At 43.2% G+C, this 25715-nt stretch overlaps 2 protein-coding genes across 5 annotated transcripts in view; both read right to left on the bottom strand.

Annotated features, from left to right (window-relative positions):
• myo15b (myosin XVB) overlaps positions 1–5830 on the bottom strand; it is a 44141-nt gene extending 38311 nt beyond the window's left edge. The window contains exons 1-2 of the mRNA XM_027289430.1: positions 3325–5830; positions 3030–3206 (exon numbers count right to left, since the gene is read on the bottom strand). Of these exons, the coding sequence (XP_027145231.1) occupies positions 3030–3206; positions 3325–5820 (2673 nt within the window). The 5' untranslated portion in view covers positions 5821–5830. The remainder of the gene's footprint in view (positions 1–3029; positions 3207–3324) is intronic.
• Positions 5831–9194: 3364 nt separating this feature from the next.
• llgl2 (LLGL scribble cell polarity complex component 2) overlaps positions 9195–25715 on the bottom strand; it is a 28114-nt gene continuing 11593 nt past the window's right edge. For 2 of the 4 annotated variants that reach the window (XM_010743764.3, XM_010743766.3), the window contains exons 3-26: positions 24937–25034; positions 23608–23689; positions 23313–23428; positions 22674–22832; positions 21119–21281; positions 20849–20981; positions 20695–20749; positions 20386–20540; positions 18832–19043; positions 18058–18125; positions 17814–17967; positions 17398–17502; positions 16313–16408; positions 15900–16096; positions 14792–15192; positions 14587–14703; positions 14330–14496; positions 13466–13730; positions 12467–12617; positions 12361–12389; positions 12143–12190; positions 11697–11736; positions 10721–10780; positions 9195–10638 (exon numbers count right to left, since the gene is read on the bottom strand). In XM_010743764.3, the coding sequence (XP_010742066.1) occupies positions 10741–10780; positions 11697–11736; positions 12143–12190; positions 12361–12389; positions 12467–12617; positions 13466–13730; positions 14330–14496; positions 14587–14703; positions 14792–15192; positions 15900–16096; positions 16313–16408; positions 17398–17502; positions 17814–17967; positions 18058–18125; positions 18832–19043; positions 20386–20540; positions 20695–20749; positions 20849–20981; positions 21119–21281; positions 22674–22832; positions 23313–23428; positions 23608–23689; positions 24937–25034 (3051 nt within the window). In that variant the 3' untranslated portion in view covers positions 9195–10638; positions 10721–10740. The remainder of the gene's footprint in view (positions 10639–10720; positions 10781–11696; positions 11737–12142; positions 12191–12360; positions 12390–12466; positions 12618–13465; positions 13731–14329; positions 14497–14586; positions 14704–14791; positions 15193–15899; positions 16097–16312; positions 16409–17397; positions 17503–17813; positions 17968–18057; positions 18126–18831; positions 19044–20385; positions 20541–20694; positions 20750–20848; positions 20982–21118; positions 21282–22673; positions 22833–23312; positions 23429–23607; positions 23690–24936; positions 25035–25715) is intronic. The other 2 variants (XM_010743769.3, XM_010743768.3) reach the window with 2 other exon arrangements.

Here is a 25715-nt window from a genome sequence, read left to right as displayed (position 1 = left end):
AGAGACATGAACAGATATGAGGACGAGAGGCAAAGATGAAGCCTCGCCACCCTCTGTTTTGAAACACCCCCCAGTCAGCACCATCAACTTCAGACAAGCTTACCTTACCTTTTCTCCACAGCTGTCTTCTACTCTGGCTAACATTGTATTAATAAAGTTAAAAGCCATGTGTTTTGTTTCTGCACTTTCCTGCTGCTAATCCACTCCACTCATAACCTTTCCACAGCAGGTAACCAATCCACTTGCAGCAGTGGAGCAATGTGATAGATGATATACTGCAAACTCATAGCAGTGTGTGGCAGTGTTCTGTATGCTCTATTGTATCTGGAACATGAAATAAATAAACCAGGAGCAAGTCTTTTATGTCCTATTGTCTTGTGTGCACACCAGCTATAAGTGATGAACTAGAACTGATAGGGGAAATACCTTCCCTACGCTATTAGGCCAACCCCTAGTATATTTAAAATAATCCTTTGGGATTGATATGGTATAGATTGATGGGAAAATGGTGTGTAACATAGAGAAAGGATCAAGATTCCTTCTTTCCAAACCCTCATGGTCACTTTAGGCTCAGGTTTTTCTACTGAAGGAAGTTACTGAAAATGAGATTCTCTATTTAGACCCAGTTAACCCAGTAAACTAGCAACTAAGCTGTTGCCAGTTAACCTCATTCATTGAGATGTTCTACTAAGTGTTTTCTTTCATTTCACAACATTTCCAGTCTTCTGTTGGCACATTCAAAATGGACATACAATTTTCATCATTCGATAACTTGTCTTTGTGCTATTTTCAATCAAATATGGGGTTTCTATTTACACACACAGCGTGGCAACTTTTTTGGAATCAGGGTTGTAACATAAGGTGCATCCATTGTCACTGTGTGCTTTTGTTTCCACTGGAGTTCCTGGAACTATATTTGGACATTGTTCTGGAGCTGATACTAAATGCAAGTTCCAAGTACTTAACAGTGGTTGCCAGCAGTGCTGCAATCATGACTAGTCAAGCAGATGTATTGTCAAATTACAACAAGGTAGACTATAACGGATGCAACTACAGTAACCATAATTGTTACACTGCATTCATATCAATCAAGACATACTTTAAAGGGCCATAGTCCATACACACAAGTATTTTACTTATTTGACATCATATCCTGGTTTCTAAAATACAGTGGAAACACAAGAGGAACTTTATACCAAAAGTCAAACAAAGTACTTTGTTACAGTTACTGAAAATCCTGGGGTACAGCTTAAGTTTATTTGTCTTTGCTTCAATTACATTTTTTTTATCTACTGAGGATAAATACACACTGTAGATGATTAGTTTTATTGTACCCGTTAGTGTGGGAACACTTCATCATTGTTATTAGTACATGAAATTTGATGACCTCCCATAATTCCAGCATAGCCCAAACAAACTTTAACCTGAACAGAGTCTAATCTGCCAGAATAAATCGGTTGTTCCTCTAAACATCTGTATAAAGGAGGACAATGGAGAATGCTTGTTGGACAAAACAGGATGCAAGTATTTGGAGAGAAAAAGTCATTTAGATGGGGCTGGACTCAGTGGATAGAAGTTTGGTAGAAGTAGGTTTACAATAGCCAAACAGCAAAGTCACATTTTAGAAATGCCAAACAAGAAAATAAAAAAATGAGGAATAAACTAAGAAATTATGAAGTGATTTAATATGTTAGTGCCAATGTTGTCTGTCCCCCTACGGCCCAAAGGGGGTACTTTGTTACAGTTACTGAAAATCCTAGGGTACAAGTTAAGTTTATTTGTCTTTACTTCAATGACCTTTTTTTGCACCAAAGGAAGAATATTTTGAAGAAAGAAGGTTTTTGGGTCATCCCATGACCCTCCCTCTAGTACATCAGGCTGAAATTACTAATTGTACACAAAAATACAAATGATTCTCAAAGTAGAAGGCTCTGGTGTTAGCTAGCTAAGCATTATATCTGTAATACAGTACATTAGCTGCTTGTAGAGCGTAAATGGGCGTAGTAAGAGTAAGGGTGTGAATAAAGCTAGGCAGAAAGTTGCTTAAATGTCTTAAGCTCAATATGCTTCAAGAATAGTCCAGTCTACAAATTACTAGTTATCAGTGATGGGAATAAGAGCGCTATACATAACAGCGTTAGTAACGGTGTTACTTTTTTCAGTAACGAGTAGTCTAATTGATTACTCTTCCCATCATTATAACGTTACTGCCAAAATATGTGGCGTGTTACTATGATTGAAGACAGCTGTTTTTCATCAGACCAGCTAGATCTCTGAGTGGGGGCGGGAAAGATTTTTCTTGTTTCTCCTTCCTTGGTGAGAGCAGGGGTATGAGACAATCGCATAAATGATGACGATTGGCTGAGGTTGAGAAAAATTCCATGGTAAGCCAATCAGACGTGGAGTTGGGCGGGTGTTGCTTACACAAATTGTCAGACACACAAAAACGACACAGGACATTCACATGAGTCAATGGGAAACAGGAATGGCGAGTCTGAATAGTCCAAAAGTAGCCAAAAAGTATAGCCATTACTTTTCCTTCCAAGAAATTAGGGGAACGAGTATAACCGTGAAATGCAGATTATGCCCTGGAGTCAAGTGCGTCGAACATAAAGACTATATAAACATAGTAATTATAATATTGACAATAATCCATGACATTTTATTAGATGCTAATAATACGTTGCTGTGGGAAAGTGTCTCACTTTCCCACAGCAGTTAAAATAGTTTAGATTTGTGTACTGTGGATTTCTGTTATGTATTGTATTAAGTGTCCATTTCATTATAATACTCAGGTTTATCATAAATAACTGAACACACGCATGTATTTTAAGTTCCGTCAAAGAGGGATGAAAGTGGGGTCCAAATTCTTTGACACATTTGAGCATTTAAAAAATTACATCAAAGTAACACAATTACTTTTATCATTTGTAACCCAGTAACTACTTTAGTTACTTTCTGGGAGAAGTAACTAGTAACTGTAACAAGTTACTTTTTTAGAGTAACTTGCTCAACACTGCTAGCTATACCTGTGTGCTGATTAGTCGACTCTCCAGCATCTCCTGAGTGGGGTCCTCTGATTCCCAGGGGCCCCTGCCGTTGTGTGCAGGAACAGTCCTGGCCTGGCCCTCGTCGTCATAGACTGTCCACTTGGTTAGCTTCTCCACTGTCTGATGGGGCAACAAGTTCTCAGCACGTAGCCAGTCCTGAACCACACACAGCAAAGAGTCTCGATTTTTATTCCTATGAAGCTTTTGTCACATTCTAAGTGGCAGACTGCTGTTTCATTTTAATAATTTCTATCCCACCAAAAATGTAACATACCTGTGGGTCTCCACTCATCTGTGCGTTCCCAGCCCAGTGCACCTCTGGTTGGGTGATAGCATATGTACCCCCCTCACCCATCAGCTGGGCCACTTCCCTGTCTGCCTCCTCTTCATACAAGGATCGAACACCTGCCATCACCATGCTTTCCTCCCCATTTGGAAAGGGCTGGGTGGTGGACCTGGGTATCCCAGCTGGAGCCTCTCTCTCTGGGTCTGGTCCCATGGCCCGAGTCTGTCCACCACCTATCGGTCCTCTTGACAAGGTCATCTTTGTCAGCTTGATCTGGGAGGGGTCCAGTTTCCTTCTTGCTGCCTGTAGCACACTCACTCCATCTTGATTGTCTTGGGCAGCTGTCCTGTTTCTATCCTCAGTGTTGGATGATCCTTCCAACGAACCACTGGACCCAGGGCTCCTCTCTACCACATCTCCACCTGATTTTAACCCTCCTGGAAAGGGTTTCTTGATGGACTTCAAGAGGCTAAGATCTGGTTTGACAGGGAGCACAAGCCTGGCACCTGGTTTCGGAGGTTTGGGCTCTGACGTAATGAGTTCTCCTGGTGTTCCAGTGGTATTTGATGGAGCAGAAGGTCCAGGAGATGCCTGGGGTACCTCGGCTGTCTTTGCCTTTCCCAGTTTGTTCATTCTGGGAAGTACCACAGCATATTTGGCCTCTACTTCTTTCTCCCCAGCTGGGTCCACTTCTTCCCCTCCCTCCCCTGCCTTTCCCTGTAGGCTGGCTTTCTCTTTAGCCATTTTGTCCTTAGACAAGCTCCTATTTTTCTTAGTGGCCAGGCTGGTTTTACTGGCAACTCTCATGGCCATCCTATGTTTGAGGATATTGCCCTTACATTTTCTGGGACCTTGTTTCTGTTTTATCACTTGGAGGGAGAGCCAGCGGGAGACCCCGATGGCTTTAGTCCAAGCAGAAAGCTTCTTCCTCAAGCTCAGTCCTTGTGGTGTATTCTTCTGAATCCAACCAGACACTCTACGAAGAGTGGTTATACCTTTCCTTTGGGCTATCAAGCGTTCCTTGGGTTTGCTGGACCTCCCATCAAGAGCCTCACCCTCTGATGTTTCCTCTTCTGGCTTTACTAGCATTTTATTGGCTTTGTTTCTGAGAGATGCCATCTTGACTTTCCCCAAGAGCAAGCCCTGTGGCCGCCCTTTGACAACATTTCCAGCATTCTTCTGCTCTTCAGGCTCCAGCATGGCTTTGAGGTCTTTACCTTTGGCTTTGAGAAGCATAATTCGGTTTTGGCCTTTGATGGCTTTGGTCAGTGTTGGTTCAGTCTCCTCCTCTTCCATGTCATCATGATCATCAGATCCAGCTTCTACAGGAACATCTTTCTCATGAATGTTTTTTGTTTTCTTTGCTAATTTGCCTTTTGCTGTGTCGGCTTTGTTGAAGGAACAACCTTTTGGTGATTGAATCTCCTCTGTTGCAGAACTGAGTTTGTCTTCTTTCAGCTGTTTCTTTTTGTTCTTTTTTTCTTCCTTGGCTTTTTGTTTGGCTTCCTTTTCTAACCTCTGCTTCTCTGCCTTGGCCCTCTGTTTCTCAGCCTTCTCCGCCTGCTTATCTGCCTTCGTTTTTTTAAACATCTTATATTTTGAGACTTGCGCAGGCTTTGAGGGACGAGGACTTTGTCTGCTTCGTCTGGAGCTTTTATCATCTATTGGCTTTTGAGACGAGTCCTCCTGGGCTGTCTCCTTGTCTTCACTGATGACTGCCTTGGATACTTCAGTTTCCTTCTTGTGTTCCTCTTCCTCTTCTTCACTAGAAGTGACTGGTTCGACCTCTGAGTCACTTCTGGATTTGGGTACCTCTGAAAGTTCTTTGTCTGATTCCTCATTTGCTGTATGTTCTGTATCTCTTTGGGTATCTGAAGCCTCAGCCTCCTCCTCACTGCTTTCCTCGCTCCCTTGCATCTCAACTGTCTCTTTGTTACTGTCCTGCTCCTCCTCCTCCTTCTCATCACTACTAGCGTCTTCTTCTGTCACCTCCTCTGAGCTTCCTGCATTGCTCTCTGATTCCTCCTCTTCACTCTCTGTCCCTTTGTCATTTCTCTTGTTTTCAGGCTTGGTGGGGAGCTTGTTGATCTTCCTTTGTGTGGTTCGGGGTGTTTTTGGTGAAGGTTTGAGTTTGGTGGGCTTGTTTGTGCCCCCTGTGATCTTACTATCTTTTTTACTAAGTTGTGATCTACCATTTGCAGAGGTCCCATTTCCTGTGCTTCCTGCTTTTTTCTGTGTCCCCTTCTGTTCTAGATCACTCTTTTTGCTCTGATCGGCTGTCTTCCTTCTGTTACTCTTCACTACCTCTGTGTTTGCATCCTCCAGAGTCGGTGAATTCCCTTTACCTTTCTGTTTTCCATTACGCCCTTTAGAGGGAGGCTGAGGTGCTTTCTGTCTCACATTTTTGGATGGATTTCCTTTTTTTGTTGCCCCTGTCCTCTGCTTAGTGGCATTTGTTCTGCCTTGAGACTTGACCGGTGACATGGCTATGACTTCTTCAGAGCTGAAATTGCCTAGAGAATAAAACAGAAATAAGAGCAGGCGAATGGTCTTTACTTTGTAATTTAAGAATGACTCTTAGTGGTCACAAAATTCAAACATACTAACAATACACTAAGATTGACTTAGCCACTCAATGAGATGAGCAGATATCATCTGTAAACTGAGTCTCACTTCTGTCAAACTCAGTGAAACCATGTCCTTGGCTCAATCTATCAGCATTTAGACCAGGTTTCACACTTTAAGTCCCTGATCCTAGTTCAGAGGCTAAAGACACCCAGGTCAGACCTAGTTTAGCCACAACTGACCTGTTTTTTTCATCCGACAGTCATTGCTCCGGTTAGTTTAAAGGCTGCAATGCATCTCCATTAAGATAAACTCAGCAATAAATCAATATAATAAAAGAAGGCAAAAGCATGACACAGCAGCATTCATCCAAAGTGGCTCCATATTCAGCATTCATTTCCATATTGGATTAAAATGATTCTCCTTTTTCTTTTTCTCCCCTTTTGCAACAGCAAACAGCTATTATCTGGAGTTTAAATCTAAACTGAAGTGAAAGTCTATCTTTAGATCCACCTAACTGTAGCTGTATAGCCTATACACCCTGGGGGTAGAGCAGTGAGCTCTTTCAGTGTAATATAGCTTACCAGGCTTCTCAGGTGAAACCCAGGCATGGCTGGGGGGCTGCAAAGTGCTCCGGCTTGTCCTCAAGAGCTGGTGTCACTGATACAAACGTGCACCCATGCTCAAGAGGAGAACCGAGCGGGAAGTTACACACCAACATCCCACCCACTAACATTTAACAGAGAGGCACACGGCCGCATAATGCAACACACACCCAACAAAAGTTTGTGTGCTTCATACGTGCACACAATGCCCCTGTCAACAGAGGTGAGCTGGCGTGCACTGATGACCGTGCACACACACACACACACACACACACACACACACACACACACACACACACACACACACACACACACACACACAGTGCCTTCTGAATAATACAGCTGTATCTGGCAGGTCACACAGCTCTGCTGCTGTTCATATGGCCAGCTGGTGAATGCTTGGGAGGAAAGGTGAGAGGTGCTGCTTGGAGTGATCAACAAAAGGTGGTGATGGAGGAGAGAGAGAGAGAGAGAGAGAGAGAGAGAGAGAGATAGATAGAGAGAGAGAGAGAGAGAGAGAGAGAGAGAGAGAGAGAGGAGGGGTTCGTTACATGGCTTTTTCCTCTGGGAGAAGCAGATTCTGTCAGTGTGTGCTGGAATGTTGGACAGGTCTCATTTCAAAATGGTCAATATCTCAGTGCCAGCCGTGGAAACAGTGACATACACGACCGGCCACTTCATTAGTGGACCAAAGTGATCCAATACAACAACAACTCAGCCATAAATTCTGCTTTTAGCTTCTCAGTTTTCAGCTTTTGTTGAGACTGTCAGAGAGGTATTAGTTTAACTAGTTAATTAGATTTACTATTGTTTTAGTCTGCAGTAGTTTAAACTGGACTGCATTAGTTTCTAGTATTATGGCCCTCTCGTGTATGTACAGTGCTTAACAAATTTATTAGACCATGTGTCAGAGACCATCCAGCACCATGAAGTGCTTTAATATGGACTCTTCCATTTTCAGTGAGCTCTCTTTTACTATGTTGAACAGGAATGAGGAATTTCAAACTGAATTCACCTTTTTATACCCAAATCTGAGCCGGCTCACTCAGAAATGAATCAAGCATAACATTCAACCACTGAAACTAATTCTTCTGTTCAGGAATGCAAGTGAATAATTATAATTAGACATCTTGATCAAGAAATAATAATGTGATTTACTTTTTCTTCAGTTTTTTTGTAAAACAGTTTATTTGAAAATTCATGGATAACAATAATAATTATATTTTAGCATTAAAATATCATTTTGGTTAAAGAACTTCTACATACTGCTATACGAACCATTACAGAAACATAAAAAAATTAAAAAAAATTACCAATGCTGTTAATTTATGGCAGCTGTAGCATACACTGGTGGTCTAATACATTTGTTAAGCACTGTAAATGGAGTGGACATAATATATGAAACACATCTCAGTATAATGCAGTCCTGTACAACGACAGCGCCTACTTGCAGAATCAATACCTCTCTGACAGCGTCAACAAGAAATGAAATGTTTTAAGCTTCGTAAAAGCTGAATTAAGTACAGAGTTGTTGTGGTGCATCACATTTTAATGTGTCAGTGTACCTAATGAAGCGCTCAGTCTTCAGGCATTGAAGAGGATTTGGAAAAACCCACCTGTAAATGACTTATTCTCACATTTGTTCTGTAAAGATGTAAATACCAAATCTCACACACAAGCTCGTCTGTATTCAGCTGTATTTATCTCTATGTGTGTATGTACAATGAGAGCAACGCAAGACTGACCAATGAATGTGATTCTGATTCATCTGAGAGGTGCACATTTACTTTGAGGATTCTTTTAGTATGAAGTAGTCTTACCGTCTTTCTCATGTAGAATTTGTGATACCATTTACATAAAATAAAATACATAATAACCTCTGGTTATGAATGTACAGTACAGATTTACTATTCCTTTAACTAATCAATTTCTCTATAGTCTCCAAAACACTGGGCACAGTGTTTAAAAAGAGTTCCTTTAGTCAGTTTGATGTGGATGTAAATAACCTCAAAGCTGCTGAATTCTGCTTTCTGTCAAGACAAAAACAAATTTTCAGACTTGAGGTCAATATGAATTATTGAGCTGTGATCTGAATGAAATTGGGGGGAAGGCAACTCTGTAACAGCACATTAAGCTCCAAAGGCCCAGGTACCCAGGCACCATTTTCTAGCTCATTAAATGTGTTCAGGTTGCATATGACAATGAGTCATCTCACGGGGTCATCCTATAACAGAGCTGCTGCTGTTAGCAGGCTCAGCCTCAGCCAGGTTCTTAGAGAGCTCAGGTTGCAGCGAAGCCATGGCGGCTCCAGGCAATTAGTGGACAAAGCGCCTCATTCTATAATGGATGACCAAAACTCTTGGCTGTGCATGTATGACAACTGATCCCTCTTTTTATCCACTTCACCAGAGATGGCCTGGCTGCTGCGGCTCACAAAGACCAAGATTATAGCTGGGCTCTGACAAGAAACCAGAAATTGAAAAAGAACACTGGCTTTTGGAATCAAATCAGACAGGCCAAAATGATGGGTTGGGAGTCTGAATGTTGTTGTTTTTTTTCAGGTTTCAGTGGAGCATACGGAGACACTGAAACAACATTCATACAACATCAGACTTCTGTGCAGCGCAGTCGAGATGGATGGTGTGGAAAATGTGAGACGTGAGTGGAGAGAAAATAAAAACAGACACGTTCATTCTTGGGAAAAACATGTAATAGTTATCCACAAGTAAAATGTAGTGTGTAGATACAATAAAAAAAAATTAGGGTTCTTAATCACTACAAAAATATATTCTAGGTTGACACTAAAATACCCAGCATTGAAACAGTACCAAAATATTTCCTTGTACTTAGAGCAGCCAACCCAGTCAGAACAGGCCCACAGGTACAGGCTGAGTCACATACATACTGTATATATTAAAAACATTTCACTACAATAGCTTACAATTACATTCCTAAATTACATTATTCATTGCTGGCATGAAAAAAATGGTTTACATAAAAATAATTAAAAACCAAACCCCCATAGAAAGCTGTTCCCCCAAAAAATTACAGCATTGTGAGCTCCGCAGTAGTGGAGAAGTACCGACGGCGGTCATTGAGTTACGGAGTGGACGGGAGGGTCGAGTGCAGTGGACACTTTGTAACGATTTCACTAAATTAATGGAAAGTAAAAACACGTTAAAAGTGGTTCAACAACATTAAAACAACTTTTTTTCTCTTTTGTGCAGGACAGATATTCCCTTGATAGTTCATCTGGATAGTATAGAAGCTCATTCATGCAAAAAATTAAAACGACTTTGTTCCTCTTTTGATTTCATATCACAATTTGAACTCACTTGTTGGTTTTTATCATTCCTAACATTTCTTTTCTCTTGCTGGCAGAAATGAGCTTCCACAGTACAAATCTGAGACTTCTTCAAATAAAAAACAATTTAGGCACAAATCACATAAAAATTTAAACTACAAAATTATTTTCATTATTCAACATGATTCAAATCATCCCCCGTGTTCCTTCCAGCTGTATGTCCATGTGTGCGGGGATGAAGAACAGCGAGATTGCACAGCGGACAGCGTGCTGATTGGACGAACCGTTTCCACTGGCAGACTCCACATGAGAAGGCTGGTGGTGATAAAAGGCTTTGGGAATGGACAGGGGATGGTTGCTAATTAATTCCACGTTTCAATGAGTGGCATCTATGGCAGGTTTGAGATGCTGGTTTGATGCTGGCGTTCATCGTGGTGTTATGGCAGCGGTCACATGTCAGGAATGTGCTTCATGCAGCTTTGGGTTAAACGTGTGTGTGTGTGTGTGTGTGTGTGTGTGTGTGTGTGTGTGTGTGTGTGTGTGTGTGTGACCATGCTCGGATGATTGGTGTACAGCGTGTGGTCTTTTAGGCACAGGTGGTGTCTTCCTTCACCCTCTGTCTGCACCGCCTTCAAAAAAAACGGCCTCGCACTACTGCCAGGAGCCCTTTGGTGTCTCTCTGAGGGGCCCGTCGTGAGCTCAGAGTGGGGAGGTCAGTCGGTGAGGTGAGCGGTCAGGGGTCAGTAGTGGTTGTGTCAGCCGCAGCAGGAGGCGAGTGCTGCTACAGGACTGCAGTACGCTTCATACACGTCGACATGTCAGTTCGCTCTGAGGAGAGACGGCACAAACACTGCGTCACACTCTGCTATCAGCACACAGTCAGTGACGTGTCAGCTTTAAGATGTCTCACCTCGACTGTGCAGAGATCCGTCAAGCTACAGCACTCTTCACATTATTCTCCAGGAATGACCTGAGGCGAGCAGACAACAGCGTCCATCAACATCACCAGGTACAGCTGTTTACAGTTTTTATACCACGTTCATGCCAGTATCTAAATCCTGATTATGATCGAGAAAACACCAACATGGATGACTCAGTCCTCACAATCCTCACATGAACAAATATATCATACTATCATCAATATTCTGTTCAAATTACACTTATTATTTCCAACCAAGTAATCTGATTGGACAGGAGTCACTGTGTGCTGATAGAGCACAGCAGACTTAGCTGCATTTATGTTCTGACATAATGTTTCATTAATGTTTGTAATCTACCTTAGCCTGCAACAAAACATGAACATATTTCTATGAATAGATTAAAAACAAACAGATCAACATTTCCTCCACACTGTTGTTTGAAAGTGGATGTGATCAGCTGATAATAAACCTGATCAGTCACCATCAATAATCAATACACAACCATTAATCAAACCAATAACTAACAGCAGTCAACGTTGGGCCACCTTATCATGTTTAACTGTTACCTAGTGTTTCTATAGCGTTGACAGAACGTTAAAAAAAAACATATCAGCAGCTCCCTGCACTGTCTGAGCACCGTGGACATGAATCATTTGATCAGTTGTTAAATATTGATTAGCCTTTAAAACTCATCGCCATCACTTCCTTTCATCAGAATTATGTCAGTGTCAACAAAAATATTAAACCTATTTATGACGAAAAGAAATGTGACGGTCTATAAATCATATGACGTTCAAGCTCAGTATGCAGCTTATAACTGACACTAAAGCCCATCTTTGAACAGAGACGAGTTATGATCCTGCTCCAAATACATACACCTGTTATCACATGACAATCACATGACAATGTGATAACATACGTCAGTGAGGGCTGACTTCCTGTTTCAAATTTCGTGCTCATACTTACGTCTCTCCTTCTAGTGACTTCTGGATCTCTTGAAGTACCGCTGCAAGAAAAAACAAAGCATGACTGACTGGACGGCTCACACTTCATGTGAGACGTGGAGCAGCAGAGGGATGATGGGTAAAAAGCTGCTGATGAGGGCGTGTCTGATGACAACGGGAGCAGGAAGCTGACATACCAGTTAGGAGAGGCAGCACGTTGTGCTTTTACAGCTGAAGCTTCAAGGCACAGCTTGAGTTATCTGAAGTGTGGTTGGATGAGGTACTAATCCACAGTCAGTGTGTTAACTGCAGCAGGTGGCAGTTAGCAACTGTTGCTATGGATATGTATCATACAAACCCATTTCAAATAACCTGATAAATGATTGAAGGGCCCAAATAAGGTAACAGAGGGCCCGCAGTGTGACATCAACATCTACTTGATAGTTTCTGTCTCTTTCGAGTACTCACTCTCGTCATTCAGCAAAGCATGCTCCATAACACGTCTAGCTGCACTTTCTGGAACACACAGGCAGCAGGCAGAGGACAAGTCAGTAACAATCAGCCACAAACAGACAGCACAAGCACAGAGTTTAACAACATCCAAAAGAACTCCACATCGGGACATGTAGAGTTCTCAGCCAATGGCACATGCATGTGTTGCGTTTAGAGGTCTCTGAACGTTGTACCTGCATCCTCGCTGTCCAGTCTGATGCTTCTGCAAGGACAGAGGAGACGAATGAGCGCTGAAAGAAATAGTGCCTTTCCAGAAGTACAGAACGTCATTGCAAATACCTGTGAGCAGACGAAGCCCCATCAGGCTGTGACCTGTGCTGGTTGGAGGAGCCTGAATGGAGAGGAACCTCCACCAGACAGCGAGGCTCCACCAGGCAGCGAGTGGACAGAGAGAAGCGTTCAAACTCGGATGGAGAGATCAGGTAGAAACCTAAAGGAGGACGACAGTTTGATGGGTCCAATCAGAACAGAGCAAAAAAAACAAAAAAAAACTGAGTACCATTTCAGACGCTGTGGCCTCTTGAGTCACAGCAGTGTGTGCTGGCACAGAGAGCAGAGTGGAATGTGCAAAGCTGGTGATGATGACGCTGTGTGATTTGTCCTGAGCATCAACAAGTTCATCTGTAACATTTCAGTTCACCACAGACTCATTCACCTCCAGCTGCTCACACAAACACTTCAACCAGCAGGCCAAACAGGAAGCTGCTATCCACAAACATCTGCATCTTTATTTCACCAGTTTGCAGTTGATCATTGTATTGACCATCTAATGTTCCTAAAAGAAATCTGAACATGTCTGGGAGGTTTTGAGAGAATACATTTAAAAAAAAGTGTTTTATAAATCCAGATAATGTGTTGAACCGAGGCAGCAGTCAGACGGCAACCTGAGCCTGTGCAAGGCAAAACTTAATGGACTGGACCATCTCTCTCTATACTGGACCAATCAATTTAACACAGAAAATCAATAAATAAAGGTCATGGTGAAAAATACCAAAGTTATCAAATATTTCATATATAATGTGTCTGTTGTCTGGACATGACAACAGGCACATCATAAACCAGAGTTTAAAAGAGTGAGGACAAGTTCGGAGAAACAGATTATGTCTGCTTCTCTTATCTGAGCCTTAAGACTTGCTCTTAGGGTCCAGTTAAGTTCAGGTTGGAGTAAATTCCAGGGTTACGCCTGTAGTTGAGATGGTAAAGGCTGGCGGATAAGAAATAAATGTTGTCACCGAGGGTCCTCACAAGTACACGCCATCTAACTGTGTGTGTGCTTACCCTGGCCATGCTTAGTGAAGACGCAGGAAGCAATGCCGCTGACATCCTCTCTGCGGATGCAGGGGTACTGAACCTGCATCTTGACCGTCGGCAGCGACACCACGTGGAGGTCGCCCTGATTGGTCAGAACCACCAGGCCGCTTTCGCCGTAGTCTTCTGACCGATTGCTGCCGAACCAGGCCACACCCACCCTCCGCACTCTGGAGCCGTCCGTGGCGGTCAGCTTCAGCTTCATCTTCGCACTCACCTTTGGCAGCGTGAAAACCTGAACACACGCACACAAACACACAAATTAAAATCTGTTTGGATTCCTGAATCGAAATAATTCAAACGCCTCACGGGGAAACGTATTTATTGTAATCCGAGTATGATGAGACGTCAGAACATCTTCATTTGAAAATCAGGATCTCCTCAGTCCTAATAATGTAAACTGTGTTGGATGAATGAAAACATGTCAATTTATTCAGCTAGCAGTCATTAGTCCATCATAGCTGCAAGTGACTATAATAATATTTTGATCATGTTCAAATATTAAACTGGTTTCCTTGGAAACAACATTCAGACCACAGAACAGTAAAAGACGTTCATCAACCTGGATTCCACAAAAAAAATGGAATTATTCAACTCAAAATGGGAACAAATCCCTTATTAAACATTTTTCCTCATCTTTGTTTTGTTATTTAAGTTCAAATAAGAAACGTTCAGGTCGCAGATCCTCATTTAAACAGTCAGATGTCAACTATAGTTAATACAAATGTAATACCGGCTATATTGACTCTGTTTGTGTGTGTGTGTGTGTGTGTGTGTGTGTGTGTGTGTGTAAGAGTGTGAAAGAGTGTGTGTGAGAGTGAGTGTGTTCCTAACCTTAAACTGTTCCTCAGATATGACCAGGAGGTGATGCGAGCCCTGCATGTCAGGTGAGCGGGCCAGGTCGTGGGCCACCTCCAGGGGTTCAGGAAGAGGAGCCCCATGACCGTCCAGCACCACGATGCCGACAACAGGAGCGCGGTGCATCAGCTGGATCTCCTTAGCTGGAATAAAGGAGGAAAGACGGACTGGTTTCTCATCTCTGTCCTCTTGTCCTAATGTTCTACCACAAACATCTAAAACTCAGTTCTTACCCTGCTGTGCTGTGATTGGTTCATCCGCTCTGTGCTCCACAGGAGGAAGACGGAGCATGTAGGCAAACACACAGCCGCCATTGGTCCCTGCCCACAGGGAGGGTGTGTTATGTGAACCTGCAAGAAAATGAAGAAACGTGTGAAGAACCTGGAGGAAGGTCAACTTTTTGATGGGCAACATTTCGTATTCGATGTTGTAACTCACTGTCTGAGAGGAAGGTGTCAGCGAAGTAGAGCGTCCGTACAAGGCCAGTGAACGAGTCGTCTGAGGAGCGCGCCTCGATCTTCCTCTGCACAGGAGCCAGCTCCATCTCTGCCAGCTCGGCTTCCAGACGAGCGTTTGCCTCCTGGAGCTGCACCAACAGATGAATAATGAGGGTCCAGGAAAAACCTTTTTGTTTCTTGCGGGTGGTGTTAAGCAGTCCACCCTCTGTCTCCTGTGATTCACTCAGATTTACCTTGGCGGCGTTGTTGACGTGATGTTTTCTTAGCGAGACTCTGCTGCGTCTGATTCTCCTGAAGGACTGTCGGAGGGACTTCTTGATGCTCTTCACCCTGGACAGAGGACCCTCCATAGCTAGCTGGTCACTGGGGTTCAGGGTGCACCTGCAATTGTAAAGTGTGAAGTTTTTTGATCTGTACAATTAGATTCCAGTGTTGGATGCATAGGATTGTTTCAAACTCATGCCATCCAAACATTTCCACAACTCTAGAGTGATGTAGGACTTTATTTATTGACACATTTTGATTTGTTCAGAGCCTCAGTCGACCGTTAGCCTTTCAAAAACAACATTTTCAGCTCTGCAGTGATGAATGCACAACATGTGCAACATAACCTGAAATTCTAACCTGAAAGTCAACTTTCAGAGAAATCTGATCACTTCAGGACATTTAAGGACGGCCCCATTAAAAAGCCTTTGTCAGAGTAATTATATACACGCACTGCTGAAATGTCCTTGAGCTGTAGGTCCTGAACAGTCACAGCTGTGTCCTGTAACTCAATGATTTTAAACTTTCAGGGTGAGAACAACTGCCTCTTTTAAAATGTTTTTAATGTTTATGAGTGTTTCAGCACTGTGGTAGCTTTTATTACTTTCATTCATAAGTACTTTATGGAGCTCTCCCACATTTTAACCTGAGGATATCTCAGTGCTTTTGCATGTGGAAATATGTTTGTGTGATTTGCAAATCCACAAAGCCAGCTAAGAAAACCCGTACAGACCAAACCTGTGCTTTATCAGATGCAACAGCTAAAAACATGAGGACATAGAAGACATGTTCATAGAAGGTTGAGTTTATCTGGGTCTCCTTACCTGATGAGGACGTTGTTCTTCTGTTGGTAATCATAGAGGCCGAAGCCATGGCTGGTGCCGAAAGCTACTAGCTTCCACTCGGAGTGCAGGGTGAGGGCGGTGACCACGGCGGGAGGCTGGCACTGGACCAGAGAAAAAGGCTGGAAGCCGGGAGGAAACAGCACCGGCTCCTCTCGCACGTCCAGCCGAGTGTGGCCCTGATCAACAAGGAAACCATCAATATGCAGACTGGAGCGCTCCAACTCTGTGGTGCTGCCACAGTTCTGTTTTTGGGTTTTACAGTGTGTTTAAAAAAATGACAAGAGTTCTAACAGGAGAGTAACCCACTGTAACAAGCACTAAGATTTTACAGATTCAGGGAGTGATGAGGGTGGATTTGTTTTTGCAGTAACCAGGTCAACACTGCTCATTACCTTCCAGCGGAAGCCCTCTTGGCCCTGCAGCAAATCCACAACTTTAGCCTCCACCGTCTGCTCTGCCTCCTCGTCATTCAGTTCTAGCACCAGGATCTGGAAACGCAAACAGGAGCCACGGTGAAATACAAGAGAATACACAGAACAAAGCCTCTGTGGAAACTGATAAAGATCTAACTAGCTGAAAAGAAGGAGAGACGCCACAACACCCCCACCCCATCAGCTCCACCTAGATGTGTGTGATTGGTCAGCTGACAGCTCAGAGCTCACGCTCTGACTTGAAAGAGACGTTCGCATTGCAGAGAGATGAGAAAACACGAGTGAAAGTTCACGTTAACATCATCACTGATATGATCTTTTTGTTGGCATTCGTTGCATGACACACTCACGGTGTGGGATGTGCTGACCTTTCAGAGTCTTTGCTTTTGTCTGTTAATTATAGCGCCACCATCAGGCTGACTGGGGTCATATTTTTTGTGTGATGCTATAACAAGTTCACAACACAATATGATTATTAAATGTTAAATCAAATGTTTCCTTATCTCTTATTTCCCCAGATTGTTCATTACTATCTTAATAATCTTGGGCCATAAAAGTAAAATAATACTTTTTTACTTTTTTCTTTCATGCTGACAGCACAGTGTGTTCCTCAGCCGCAGCTATCACCACACACTTGACCTTTGCATAGTGTATGTGCAATATGTTTTGAATCTGAACTCTCAAACTAGATGTAAATACATTTGGTGTCAACTACTGACAAATGTTCTGAGAAGTCGTTACATGATAGTTTAGAAGTGAACCCTGCTCTGTGTAACACCTTGAAGGCGGCTGTCTGTTGGTTTGATTTTGTAAATGATTTCCATCAGTCATTCTTTGGCTCCCATGAACAGTGACAGATGATTTTTTTTGGTTTATATATGATCCGTAAACACGTGCGCACTTTTTGCAATAAATTCAATGACTGGCATTTCTGCTAAATGTGACGTTTTCATTATATATTGTAGTAATTTTGCATCACATGCAAATCATTTTTTTGTAGTCTGAACTTCTTTCGTTAAGCAGCTTTAGTTCGGCAGTCATCTCACCTGTCCGGCAGTGCCGGCCACTGTCAGATAACCGCTGTATTTACAGAGGTGGATCTTCTGAATGCCGAGCCTCGGGTCATCACTGTACGGGTCAAAACAGCCGACCTAGACAACAGACACAACAATAATTTAGTGAGGATGTCAGAGGTATTTTCTCAAAGCTCCTCCAGGTCCTTAGAAGACACTGTATGACGGTTTTCACAGGCTAAGCAGTACGATAAGATTAAACAGATATTTATGTGTGAAACTGAAGGACTGTCTGTTCAATTAAAATAGAAATAATATTTCAACTCTTACATCTCATCTTTTTCTCTTATTGTTTTTTTCCAGCTGCAGGGTGTTATAGAAAGCTCCAGAAAAAGCTTCAGACTTCAGGTTTGTGTGAGAGGTTTGGCATTACAGACACACACACACACCTTTCTGAACGGTGGCCACTCTCCATCAGTGCCTTGGTTCATGTTGTCGTTGGGGTCGGCGTCCGTGTGGAACACTCCGGCTGTGCTCAGCTTGTACATGGGATACAGACAGACTCCTGATGCATCCCAGAAACGCACCGTGCCATCCTCATGCCTGCACACACACACACAAATAAAACAGGATATTGTTACATCAGCCGCAGAAATGTTCCAGCAGGTATTTGTTAAGTTCAGATAAACTGACCCTGTGAGCAGCAGGTCTCTCTGTGGGGGGTCTGGGGCCAGGTTCTGGCCACCTGTTATTGGCCACGGCTGCATGGAGAGAGGGGAAATGAAAGTTTAACAATAAAACCAACGTAATGCAGTCACTTCAAGCAGAAATGAAGGAATGCGTCCACATTCAGGATGCAGCATACCGTGTATGATGAATGGCTTTAAAGTTTCTTTCAGAGTCACACACAAGTTTTATATAGGCGACCTGATTTGTACTGCACTTAAGACTGAAGTATAGAAACATGTTTTAACATCCTGTAAACTTAGAAAATGGTTGAACAGACATACATTTTTAAATCAGTGTGTTGATGTTCAAACTGTAATGGATTAAAACATTTCTATCTTTATTAAGTTGGGACTGAAGAAAATCCCTCATCACATCCACTGAGACAAATCATTTCTATATAAACTAATTAATTCAGGTCTATTTATACAGTGGCAAATCAGAACAGTATTTATCTCATGACATGTTTAGCAGGTCTAGACTTCTGCTTATGAATCATCCTTTCCATTGAAGCTTATGTACAAGCCAAACCATGATGTCAGATACATTATGCAATATCAACAACTATTTCACACACAACTGAGGCTTCAGCTGCCATCTTTACTGAGAAGAAGTCATTTCATTTAAAACTAATATTTTTGAAACTCCTCATGATGAGACAGAGCAGTGACAAACACATGATGGCAGGAAATAAACTCTACATTTCAGTTCATTTGTATTTTACAAAGTAAGAACTTTGACCTTTTTGGAGTAGTGTGTCTTCTGCAGGTCTCCGGCAGCGATGATCCTCTCCCACAGTTTGAGGGGGATGGAGGAGACGTGGTGGGAGCAGGTGATGGCCGAGCTGTGGAGGGGAACCAAGTACGGGGTCTGGATGACGGGCCAGCCCTCTGTCTGCAGGTCGATCACGACTAGCTCCTCCTCTACCAGGACCACCAGTGCACTGGGATCTCCTGCAGGTGGACAGGACAGAGTCATAACAGTACTTACACACACACACTACACACTGATCTGGGATATGTTAGTCTTACTTGTCTAGACTTTACAGTGCTATGCCAGTGACTTAGCAATAGTTCTGGGGTTGTAAACATCTTACACTAAAATAAAGACTCAATTTAATCAAATGATCAAAACCAACACAAGAAACCAGGTTACTGGGAGAAATCAGGTCACAGCAGGCACAGTGTGTTTTACATGGCAGTAATGTATCCACAAGCTCCGGGTCATCAAAAGCTTTAAGACCTTTACTTTTTATAGCTTATACCTTACTTTTTTTTTTAGAAAAGAGTAACTCAATCATATAATAAATCAACAAAAACAACAATTCAACAGCGTTGTCCCTGAGGCGCTCTGTGTGCTAAATATCTATTTTTTCAAATTGTAACTCAGGCTTTCTGCTACACATGTGTAATCTTTACGCTCAAACTCAGAAGATATCGTCAAGGTTGTTTTCTCGGATGTTGAGGAGGTGAACGAGCTGCTGCAGACTGGTGGTGCTCCTGTGGGTGCTGTGACACTCTGCCCACAGAGGAGACCAAAGGTGGAGAAAAACATTCAATTTCCCATAATGTTGTCTGACACTTGTAATGACTAATTCAATAATGTGACTTTTAATGGATCTGTTTTGACAGAGCGTCATTGCGTAGCTTGTTTCACAGCTGTAGGCTGCTGTGCTCTCACTTCATAAATACCAAAAATCCGGTCCAGGATGAAGAATAATAAATAATAATGAAAGGCTCTCTCCATTCTGCTGCACTGTGATCAGATGCAAGTATGTAAATCAGTTAGATGGAGCAGGCATGTCAACAAACGTGCCCCAAGTCAAAGGAAGCAGTGCCATGGACACACACCACTTTGTGATGAAGACTTCCTGCTGTCAGTTTGAGATAACAGGGAGAGGCTGAGTTTAGTAAACTTGCATTTACATCTGCATACGTTCATTTTCTCCTCATCCAGATACAGGTCATATGTTAATGCAGGGTGTAACTGTGTTAAAGAAGTCACCTTTAACTGATCCTCTAACCGGATCCAGGAAACTGTCTCTTGCTTACACTGTGTTAAAGTAATCAGATTACTGCAGAAACTCCTTCAAAATGTAAAGGAAAGGGAAATAATGTAGAGCAATCTGGATCTGTCTTCTTTGGAAAACACCTCACAGCTCATGTTCATCTGCCAAAAGCCGCACACAGTCACAATCTAAGGAGTTTAGTGTAGGACAAATTGACTACAGGCCTTCCTTTCCATGACTTTATATGAGAGAGTGTGTGTGTGTGTGTGTGTGTGTGTGTTCCCTGCCTGTGTGCTGAGGTCCATCTCTGATGGCGAAGAAGTCGATGATCCTGGAGGTGAAGTCCAGAGCCACGTGTGTTTTACTGTGGATCACTGTGATGCAGTGCCTGTCGCCGTAGCTGGCCCTGGGCATTCCACCACTGAACAGCAGGAACGGAGGCCTACACACACAGAGGTTCAAGTTCAGTTCAGTTTATCCAGAGATTAATGTGTAACAATGGGTGATGGGACACACCTGGGAAATTAAGTTAAACATTAGAATGGTGCAGGCGTTGGAAGCACTCTCACAATCTCTTGGGGGGGGGGAGAACTCACCCTTCTTCTGTCGGGAGCTGAACTATTTTAGAAATCGCCTTGCAGGGGAAATGTCCTGCGGTGATAAAAGACAAGTCATCAGGCTCCAGAAAAACACTTCACACCTCACAGTGAAGACAAAGTCTGCAGGTGTAGAACACCTCTTCGTCCTCACCGTAAGGAATGTCTGATTTCTCCTCCTCCTCGTTCACGTCCTCTCCGCCCACCATCCATCGACAGTAACTTCCATCACTGTGCGAGCTGAGAATGTAGGCTCCGTCCTCTGTCCACCACACACTCTCCAGTTGCTATGGTTACATTGTGTCACATGGAAAACAGACAAGGCAAATATTAAGATTCAGCATGTTGGTCCGGCATGCTCCAGGACTGGTTTCTATTCTTTATCTCAGGTCACGGGCCTCACACTCAGTGACAGAGCGGTTACCTGTGTGGCGGGGATGTGCTGGAGGGCACACTGTTTCTCCAGATCCCAGATAACCATGAGACCTCGTCCGTAGCCAATAATGACCTGGTTTGGGTTGACTGGATTCTCCTGTAAGGCCTCTACGTGTTCCAGATTCCTGCGGCCGATGTAGTCGTCTGGTACGCTGGAGGAGAAATAAAAGAGAGGAAAGATTGAGTGAGAGACGCCTGAGACAGAACATCAAACTCATTATTGATCTGTAGGGACAGAGGCAGTGTGCAAACAGCTGATTCAATGTCGTGTGTGTCAGGGACAGCGCTTTAGTCTGAACGATCAATACACATTTATGTTGTTTATGGTAAATCCATCTGAAATACAGGAAACCAAACAGAGAGAGGGAAAAACAACAGAACTAGAATCCATAAGCAACACAGTGTGGGTTGATTTTCAGACCCATGCCTTTGTGTTGAGTGCATCTAACTGTAAATCCCTGATTTGGAAGTCAAACTATTTAAAGCCAGCAAGACAACACTTACCTGAACAAAGTGAAACACGTTAAAAAGAAATCTACAGACAGCTGTTGTCTCATACAGTCGAGGTGCACACAGCTTACGTCTCAGTCTTGGGAAAATGTGGATTCATAAAAAAGGCCCCAGACCCTCTCTGGGCTTTGACGCCAAAAGCACATGTTCAACACTGCTGAGAGCCTGGACATTATTTCCAATGGAGAGAGCGGCTGCATGCTGACTGACAGCCATGTGAGCTATAATAGTCCTCATTTTCCACAGAGTCTTCGAGCCCGAGACTGCGTCCAAATTGTCTTTTTTTAAAATGCAGGAAGGTTCTTAACTGACTTGCTTTCTTATCTCCCTCGGCAGAAGATACACCGGACTATCCTTTACAAAGGAAAGGAGATAATGCTGTCCCATGATTCCTTGCAGCAGCAACATTTAAAGCGACATATCATTGTAGTACCACCGAATATATCCAAAGTCTGCATGACACTAGGCTGAGCTCCTTTAAAACTCTGCAGGTCAGAGTAATCTTAAAACTCTGCAGGTCAGAGTAATCTTAAATCATAATATTCACCACCTACACATTCTGTTGATGTCCTGAAAACATCTTTTAAGAGCTGTGACCTGACTTGAATGGTCTTCAGTTGGTCACTGCACTTTCCATGTGCTAGACATAAAGAAGATTCAGATTCAGAGTACAGTGGTCGTCTCCTCATTCACATCTTCCTTTCATTTGTGTTGAGGAAAGGACACAGGGTGTCATTTTTCTAACTGCTCTACCACAGCCCGTGTTCAACTAAATTCAGCTTTGACCCCAAATACACTGCTGTGTGTCTGAATTCCAGTTATGTAACTCTGCTGCCCCATCCACCCAGGACAAGGGCAAGAAACCTTGAGCATGGCAGAAAATATCAGCACGTTATTTTGTGATTACTTACTGATGCAGCATCACAGAGACCTCATCTTGAGGTGCTTTGTGTGAATATCAACCAAATATTCATCAATACATTTGTGGTTCTTAAAGTGAGGCACAATGTGCCTGTTGGTGTGTAGCTGCTGACCTGCTTGCAACTTGATCCAGACTAATATTTCTCTCCTCCAGCTCTCTGAAGCCCGGGACTTCAACGATGAAGACGTGTCCTCCTTCTGTCCCCAACAGCAGCAGCTCCCCTGAGGAGTGAGCCAGCACTGCTGTCACTCTGGTCACACTTGGAGGGGCTCTGAGATGGAGAAGAAGAGGGAGTGCAACTAACATCTATGAATCATCTGGATGGATCATTATGGATCTATGGATGAATTTCTTTGAGGTGTGGACAAAACAAGATATTGAGGATGTCACATCGGGCTTTAGGAAACATTGATCAACATTTATCACAGTTTTCTGTTTATGATCAAACAACTAAACATCCCTAGAAGATATGTCTTTTCACCCAAGCATTTCCAAAAACTAAGAAGCTCAAGGAACTAATACAAGCAACATGCAGTGTTTGATGCAGTGGCCATGTTGTTCTAGTCTAGGCTAGTACCATATTACATACAGTCATTTTTGAGGAAGCCCAAAAAACCACAACTGGAAGTAATATCCTTCAATTGAAATGCAGAAACAATACCCAAGTTCCTAAAAGGTTCCTTGAAAACTAGCTGCTTTGTCTAAGGCTTGAGAAAGGCGGGAAATGTACTAGTGTGTCTGAGAGTTTTACCCAGGTGGTCCGGTGAGAGTAAAGCGTCCGATCTCCAAGAGTTCAGAGAGTCCCTTGTGGGCTCTTAAAGTCCACATGTGCAGACTGTTGTCGTCCAGCAGAGTCACCAATTCAACCTGAACATGAGCCACAATCAATCAACACTGTTTTATAAGGGAGAGAGACAGAGAGAGAGAGAGAGACAGAGAGAGCGAGAGAGAGACAGAGAGAGCGAGAGAGAGACAGAGAGAGCGAGAGAGAGACAGAGAGAGCACTGAAGGCTGCTGGGAGTGTGTCGTGAATGTTCTAAATTTACCTGGTGGGGCAGGAAGTGCACCTGTGTGACAGCAGCATTCTCATCATGCAGACCCATGAACTCCACACCTGGAGCACCATATCTGAGTGCTGGTTAAGGACAGACTGGATTTATGGCAGACATTCTCACAAATGATAAAAACACTAGGCGACTGTATCACAAAGTAGATAACAGGACCACGAGATCAGATCACATCCCCATCAGAACCATAAACCAAGTTTATCACACTTAAAAGTTGAGTACGGCATTGAAACGATGGTGGCTACAAAATGTGCCAAAATATCTGACCGCCTCCATTTCGAGCTGTGTGCTGATTTACTGTTTAGTTAGTCTGTTCTGGGTTACTGTAGAAACATGATGGAGGAGAACCTGCAGCGTCTGTAGATAAAAGGTTCATTCTGAGGTAACAAAAACATAATGATTCTTATTTTCAGCTGATTATACGCTAATGAAAACAGATGTGAATATCATATTCCGGTCCTGCCATGCTGTGAATAGAGCCCTCTAAATCTCACACTTAGAACACCGTTTAAAATGATTTGGCTTTCTAAATATTCTGTGAGGAAGGATCTAATTTTTACTGTAAACTCAAAAGTCTCCAAAGTCTGTGTCAGGATCCTGTAGTTTTTTCCAGTGCGCTGATTGGTCATTTAATAGAGACAAAGTCTAACCTAAAGAGGCTAACCTGCAGCTAAGTCTGTCCATCATACGTCTCCTGCGCTGCCTCAGTGCTGCGCAGTCACTGACACTGAAGCAGCTCTGGGGCTGCTGCAGAGTCTGCCCGGACCTCACTGTGGAGGAACAACGGCGTCACTATGGAGACTGATTCCAGTGTCACATTATCAAATGATTTGTGTGCTAAATAAAAACAACAGAAGCTGCTCTGTTCTTTGACTCCGTCTGAAGCTTTCTGCACTTTGACTCAGAATATTCATGCACAGATTCTCCTTTATCTGTGGCCTCTTGCTCAACAATCTGCTGCATTGTGTGACTGGATTAACCTAATGAGAGAAGGTACCGCCGTTATCAAAACCTCTGTGTCTCTGTGTCAATGGGCAGAGTGTACCAAATGGCTCCGCCGGACTGTCACTGACCACAATTGTGTGAAAGGCTACGGCGTCAGCGGCTCCGCCGTCTGAGAATAGCAGGCAGCGTTTTGCAACAGCGTGGGAAAATAAAATACCTGAACCAGGTGCCCGCAGACGAGGATTTAGCAGCGTCACAGTCGCTCATTAGTGCGGCCTGCCTCAAGTTCAAACATGACACCCAGATTCCTCACTGACAACTATTTATGCTTACGCGTGCACACAGTCGTTCAGTGAAGGATACAGTTTGATTGCACCGGAGCGGGTGCCGATGGCCAGCAGCTGCAGGGAGGGACTGTAGCTCAGAGCGCTGGGCTGGTGGGGGAATCCATGCTCCACCGTCTGAGGAGGAGACAGAGGACAGACAGGAGACAGAGCAGGGAGGGGTGGGCGGGTTAGACCAAGCTGTGACAGCCCAGACAATGACAGGATAGAGACAGGAGACTGCAGCAAAAACACACTGCAGATAAGAGCAGGTAGACAAGACATAGGAAGGATGACTGACAGAAAGACGTCATGTCCTTTTGGTGGGACATCTATAGAACACATTTACTGCACATGTTTAGTAGATGAGCAGAGCCCAGATGTATTAAACTCAGTCTGCATGCACAGGCTCTTTTTGTCACAGCTATAAAGCCCTGTGTAAAGTCTGATTGTTACTCCACACTGAGCCAACATAGGGCTGGAATCGTTAATGAAATCAGTACTGATACTTCTCATCGATACCAATACTTATCAACACCTTGCTATAACTTGACATTGACAAGATTCAGTTATTACTTTTTTGATGAAAACAAGATTCCCTGAGTTAGTTCATTTCACTGCTTTCTCATTCCACTTCAAAAAGTGAACTCACACCTTTCAATGTTTCAAATATTGACGGTCAGTAAGGAACCAGTACCAGTTTAGTACCTGTTCTCTGTGCCCATCCCAGTTTGTATATTAATGCCTCTGCATCATACACCAGTCTTTATATCTGTTAATAAAGAGAATGGCAAAGAAGAAGTGCACTTTCACTAACTG

Source organism: Larimichthys crocea, chromosome XVI, assembly GCF_000972845.2.
Source record: "Larimichthys crocea isolate SSNF chromosome XVI, L_crocea_2.0, whole genome shotgun sequence".
NCBI classification, from domain to species: Eukaryota; Metazoa; Chordata; class Actinopteri; family Sciaenidae; genus Larimichthys; species Larimichthys crocea.
Note: the sequence above shows the minus strand (reverse complement) of the source record. Positions and strands in the feature narration are given on the sequence as shown.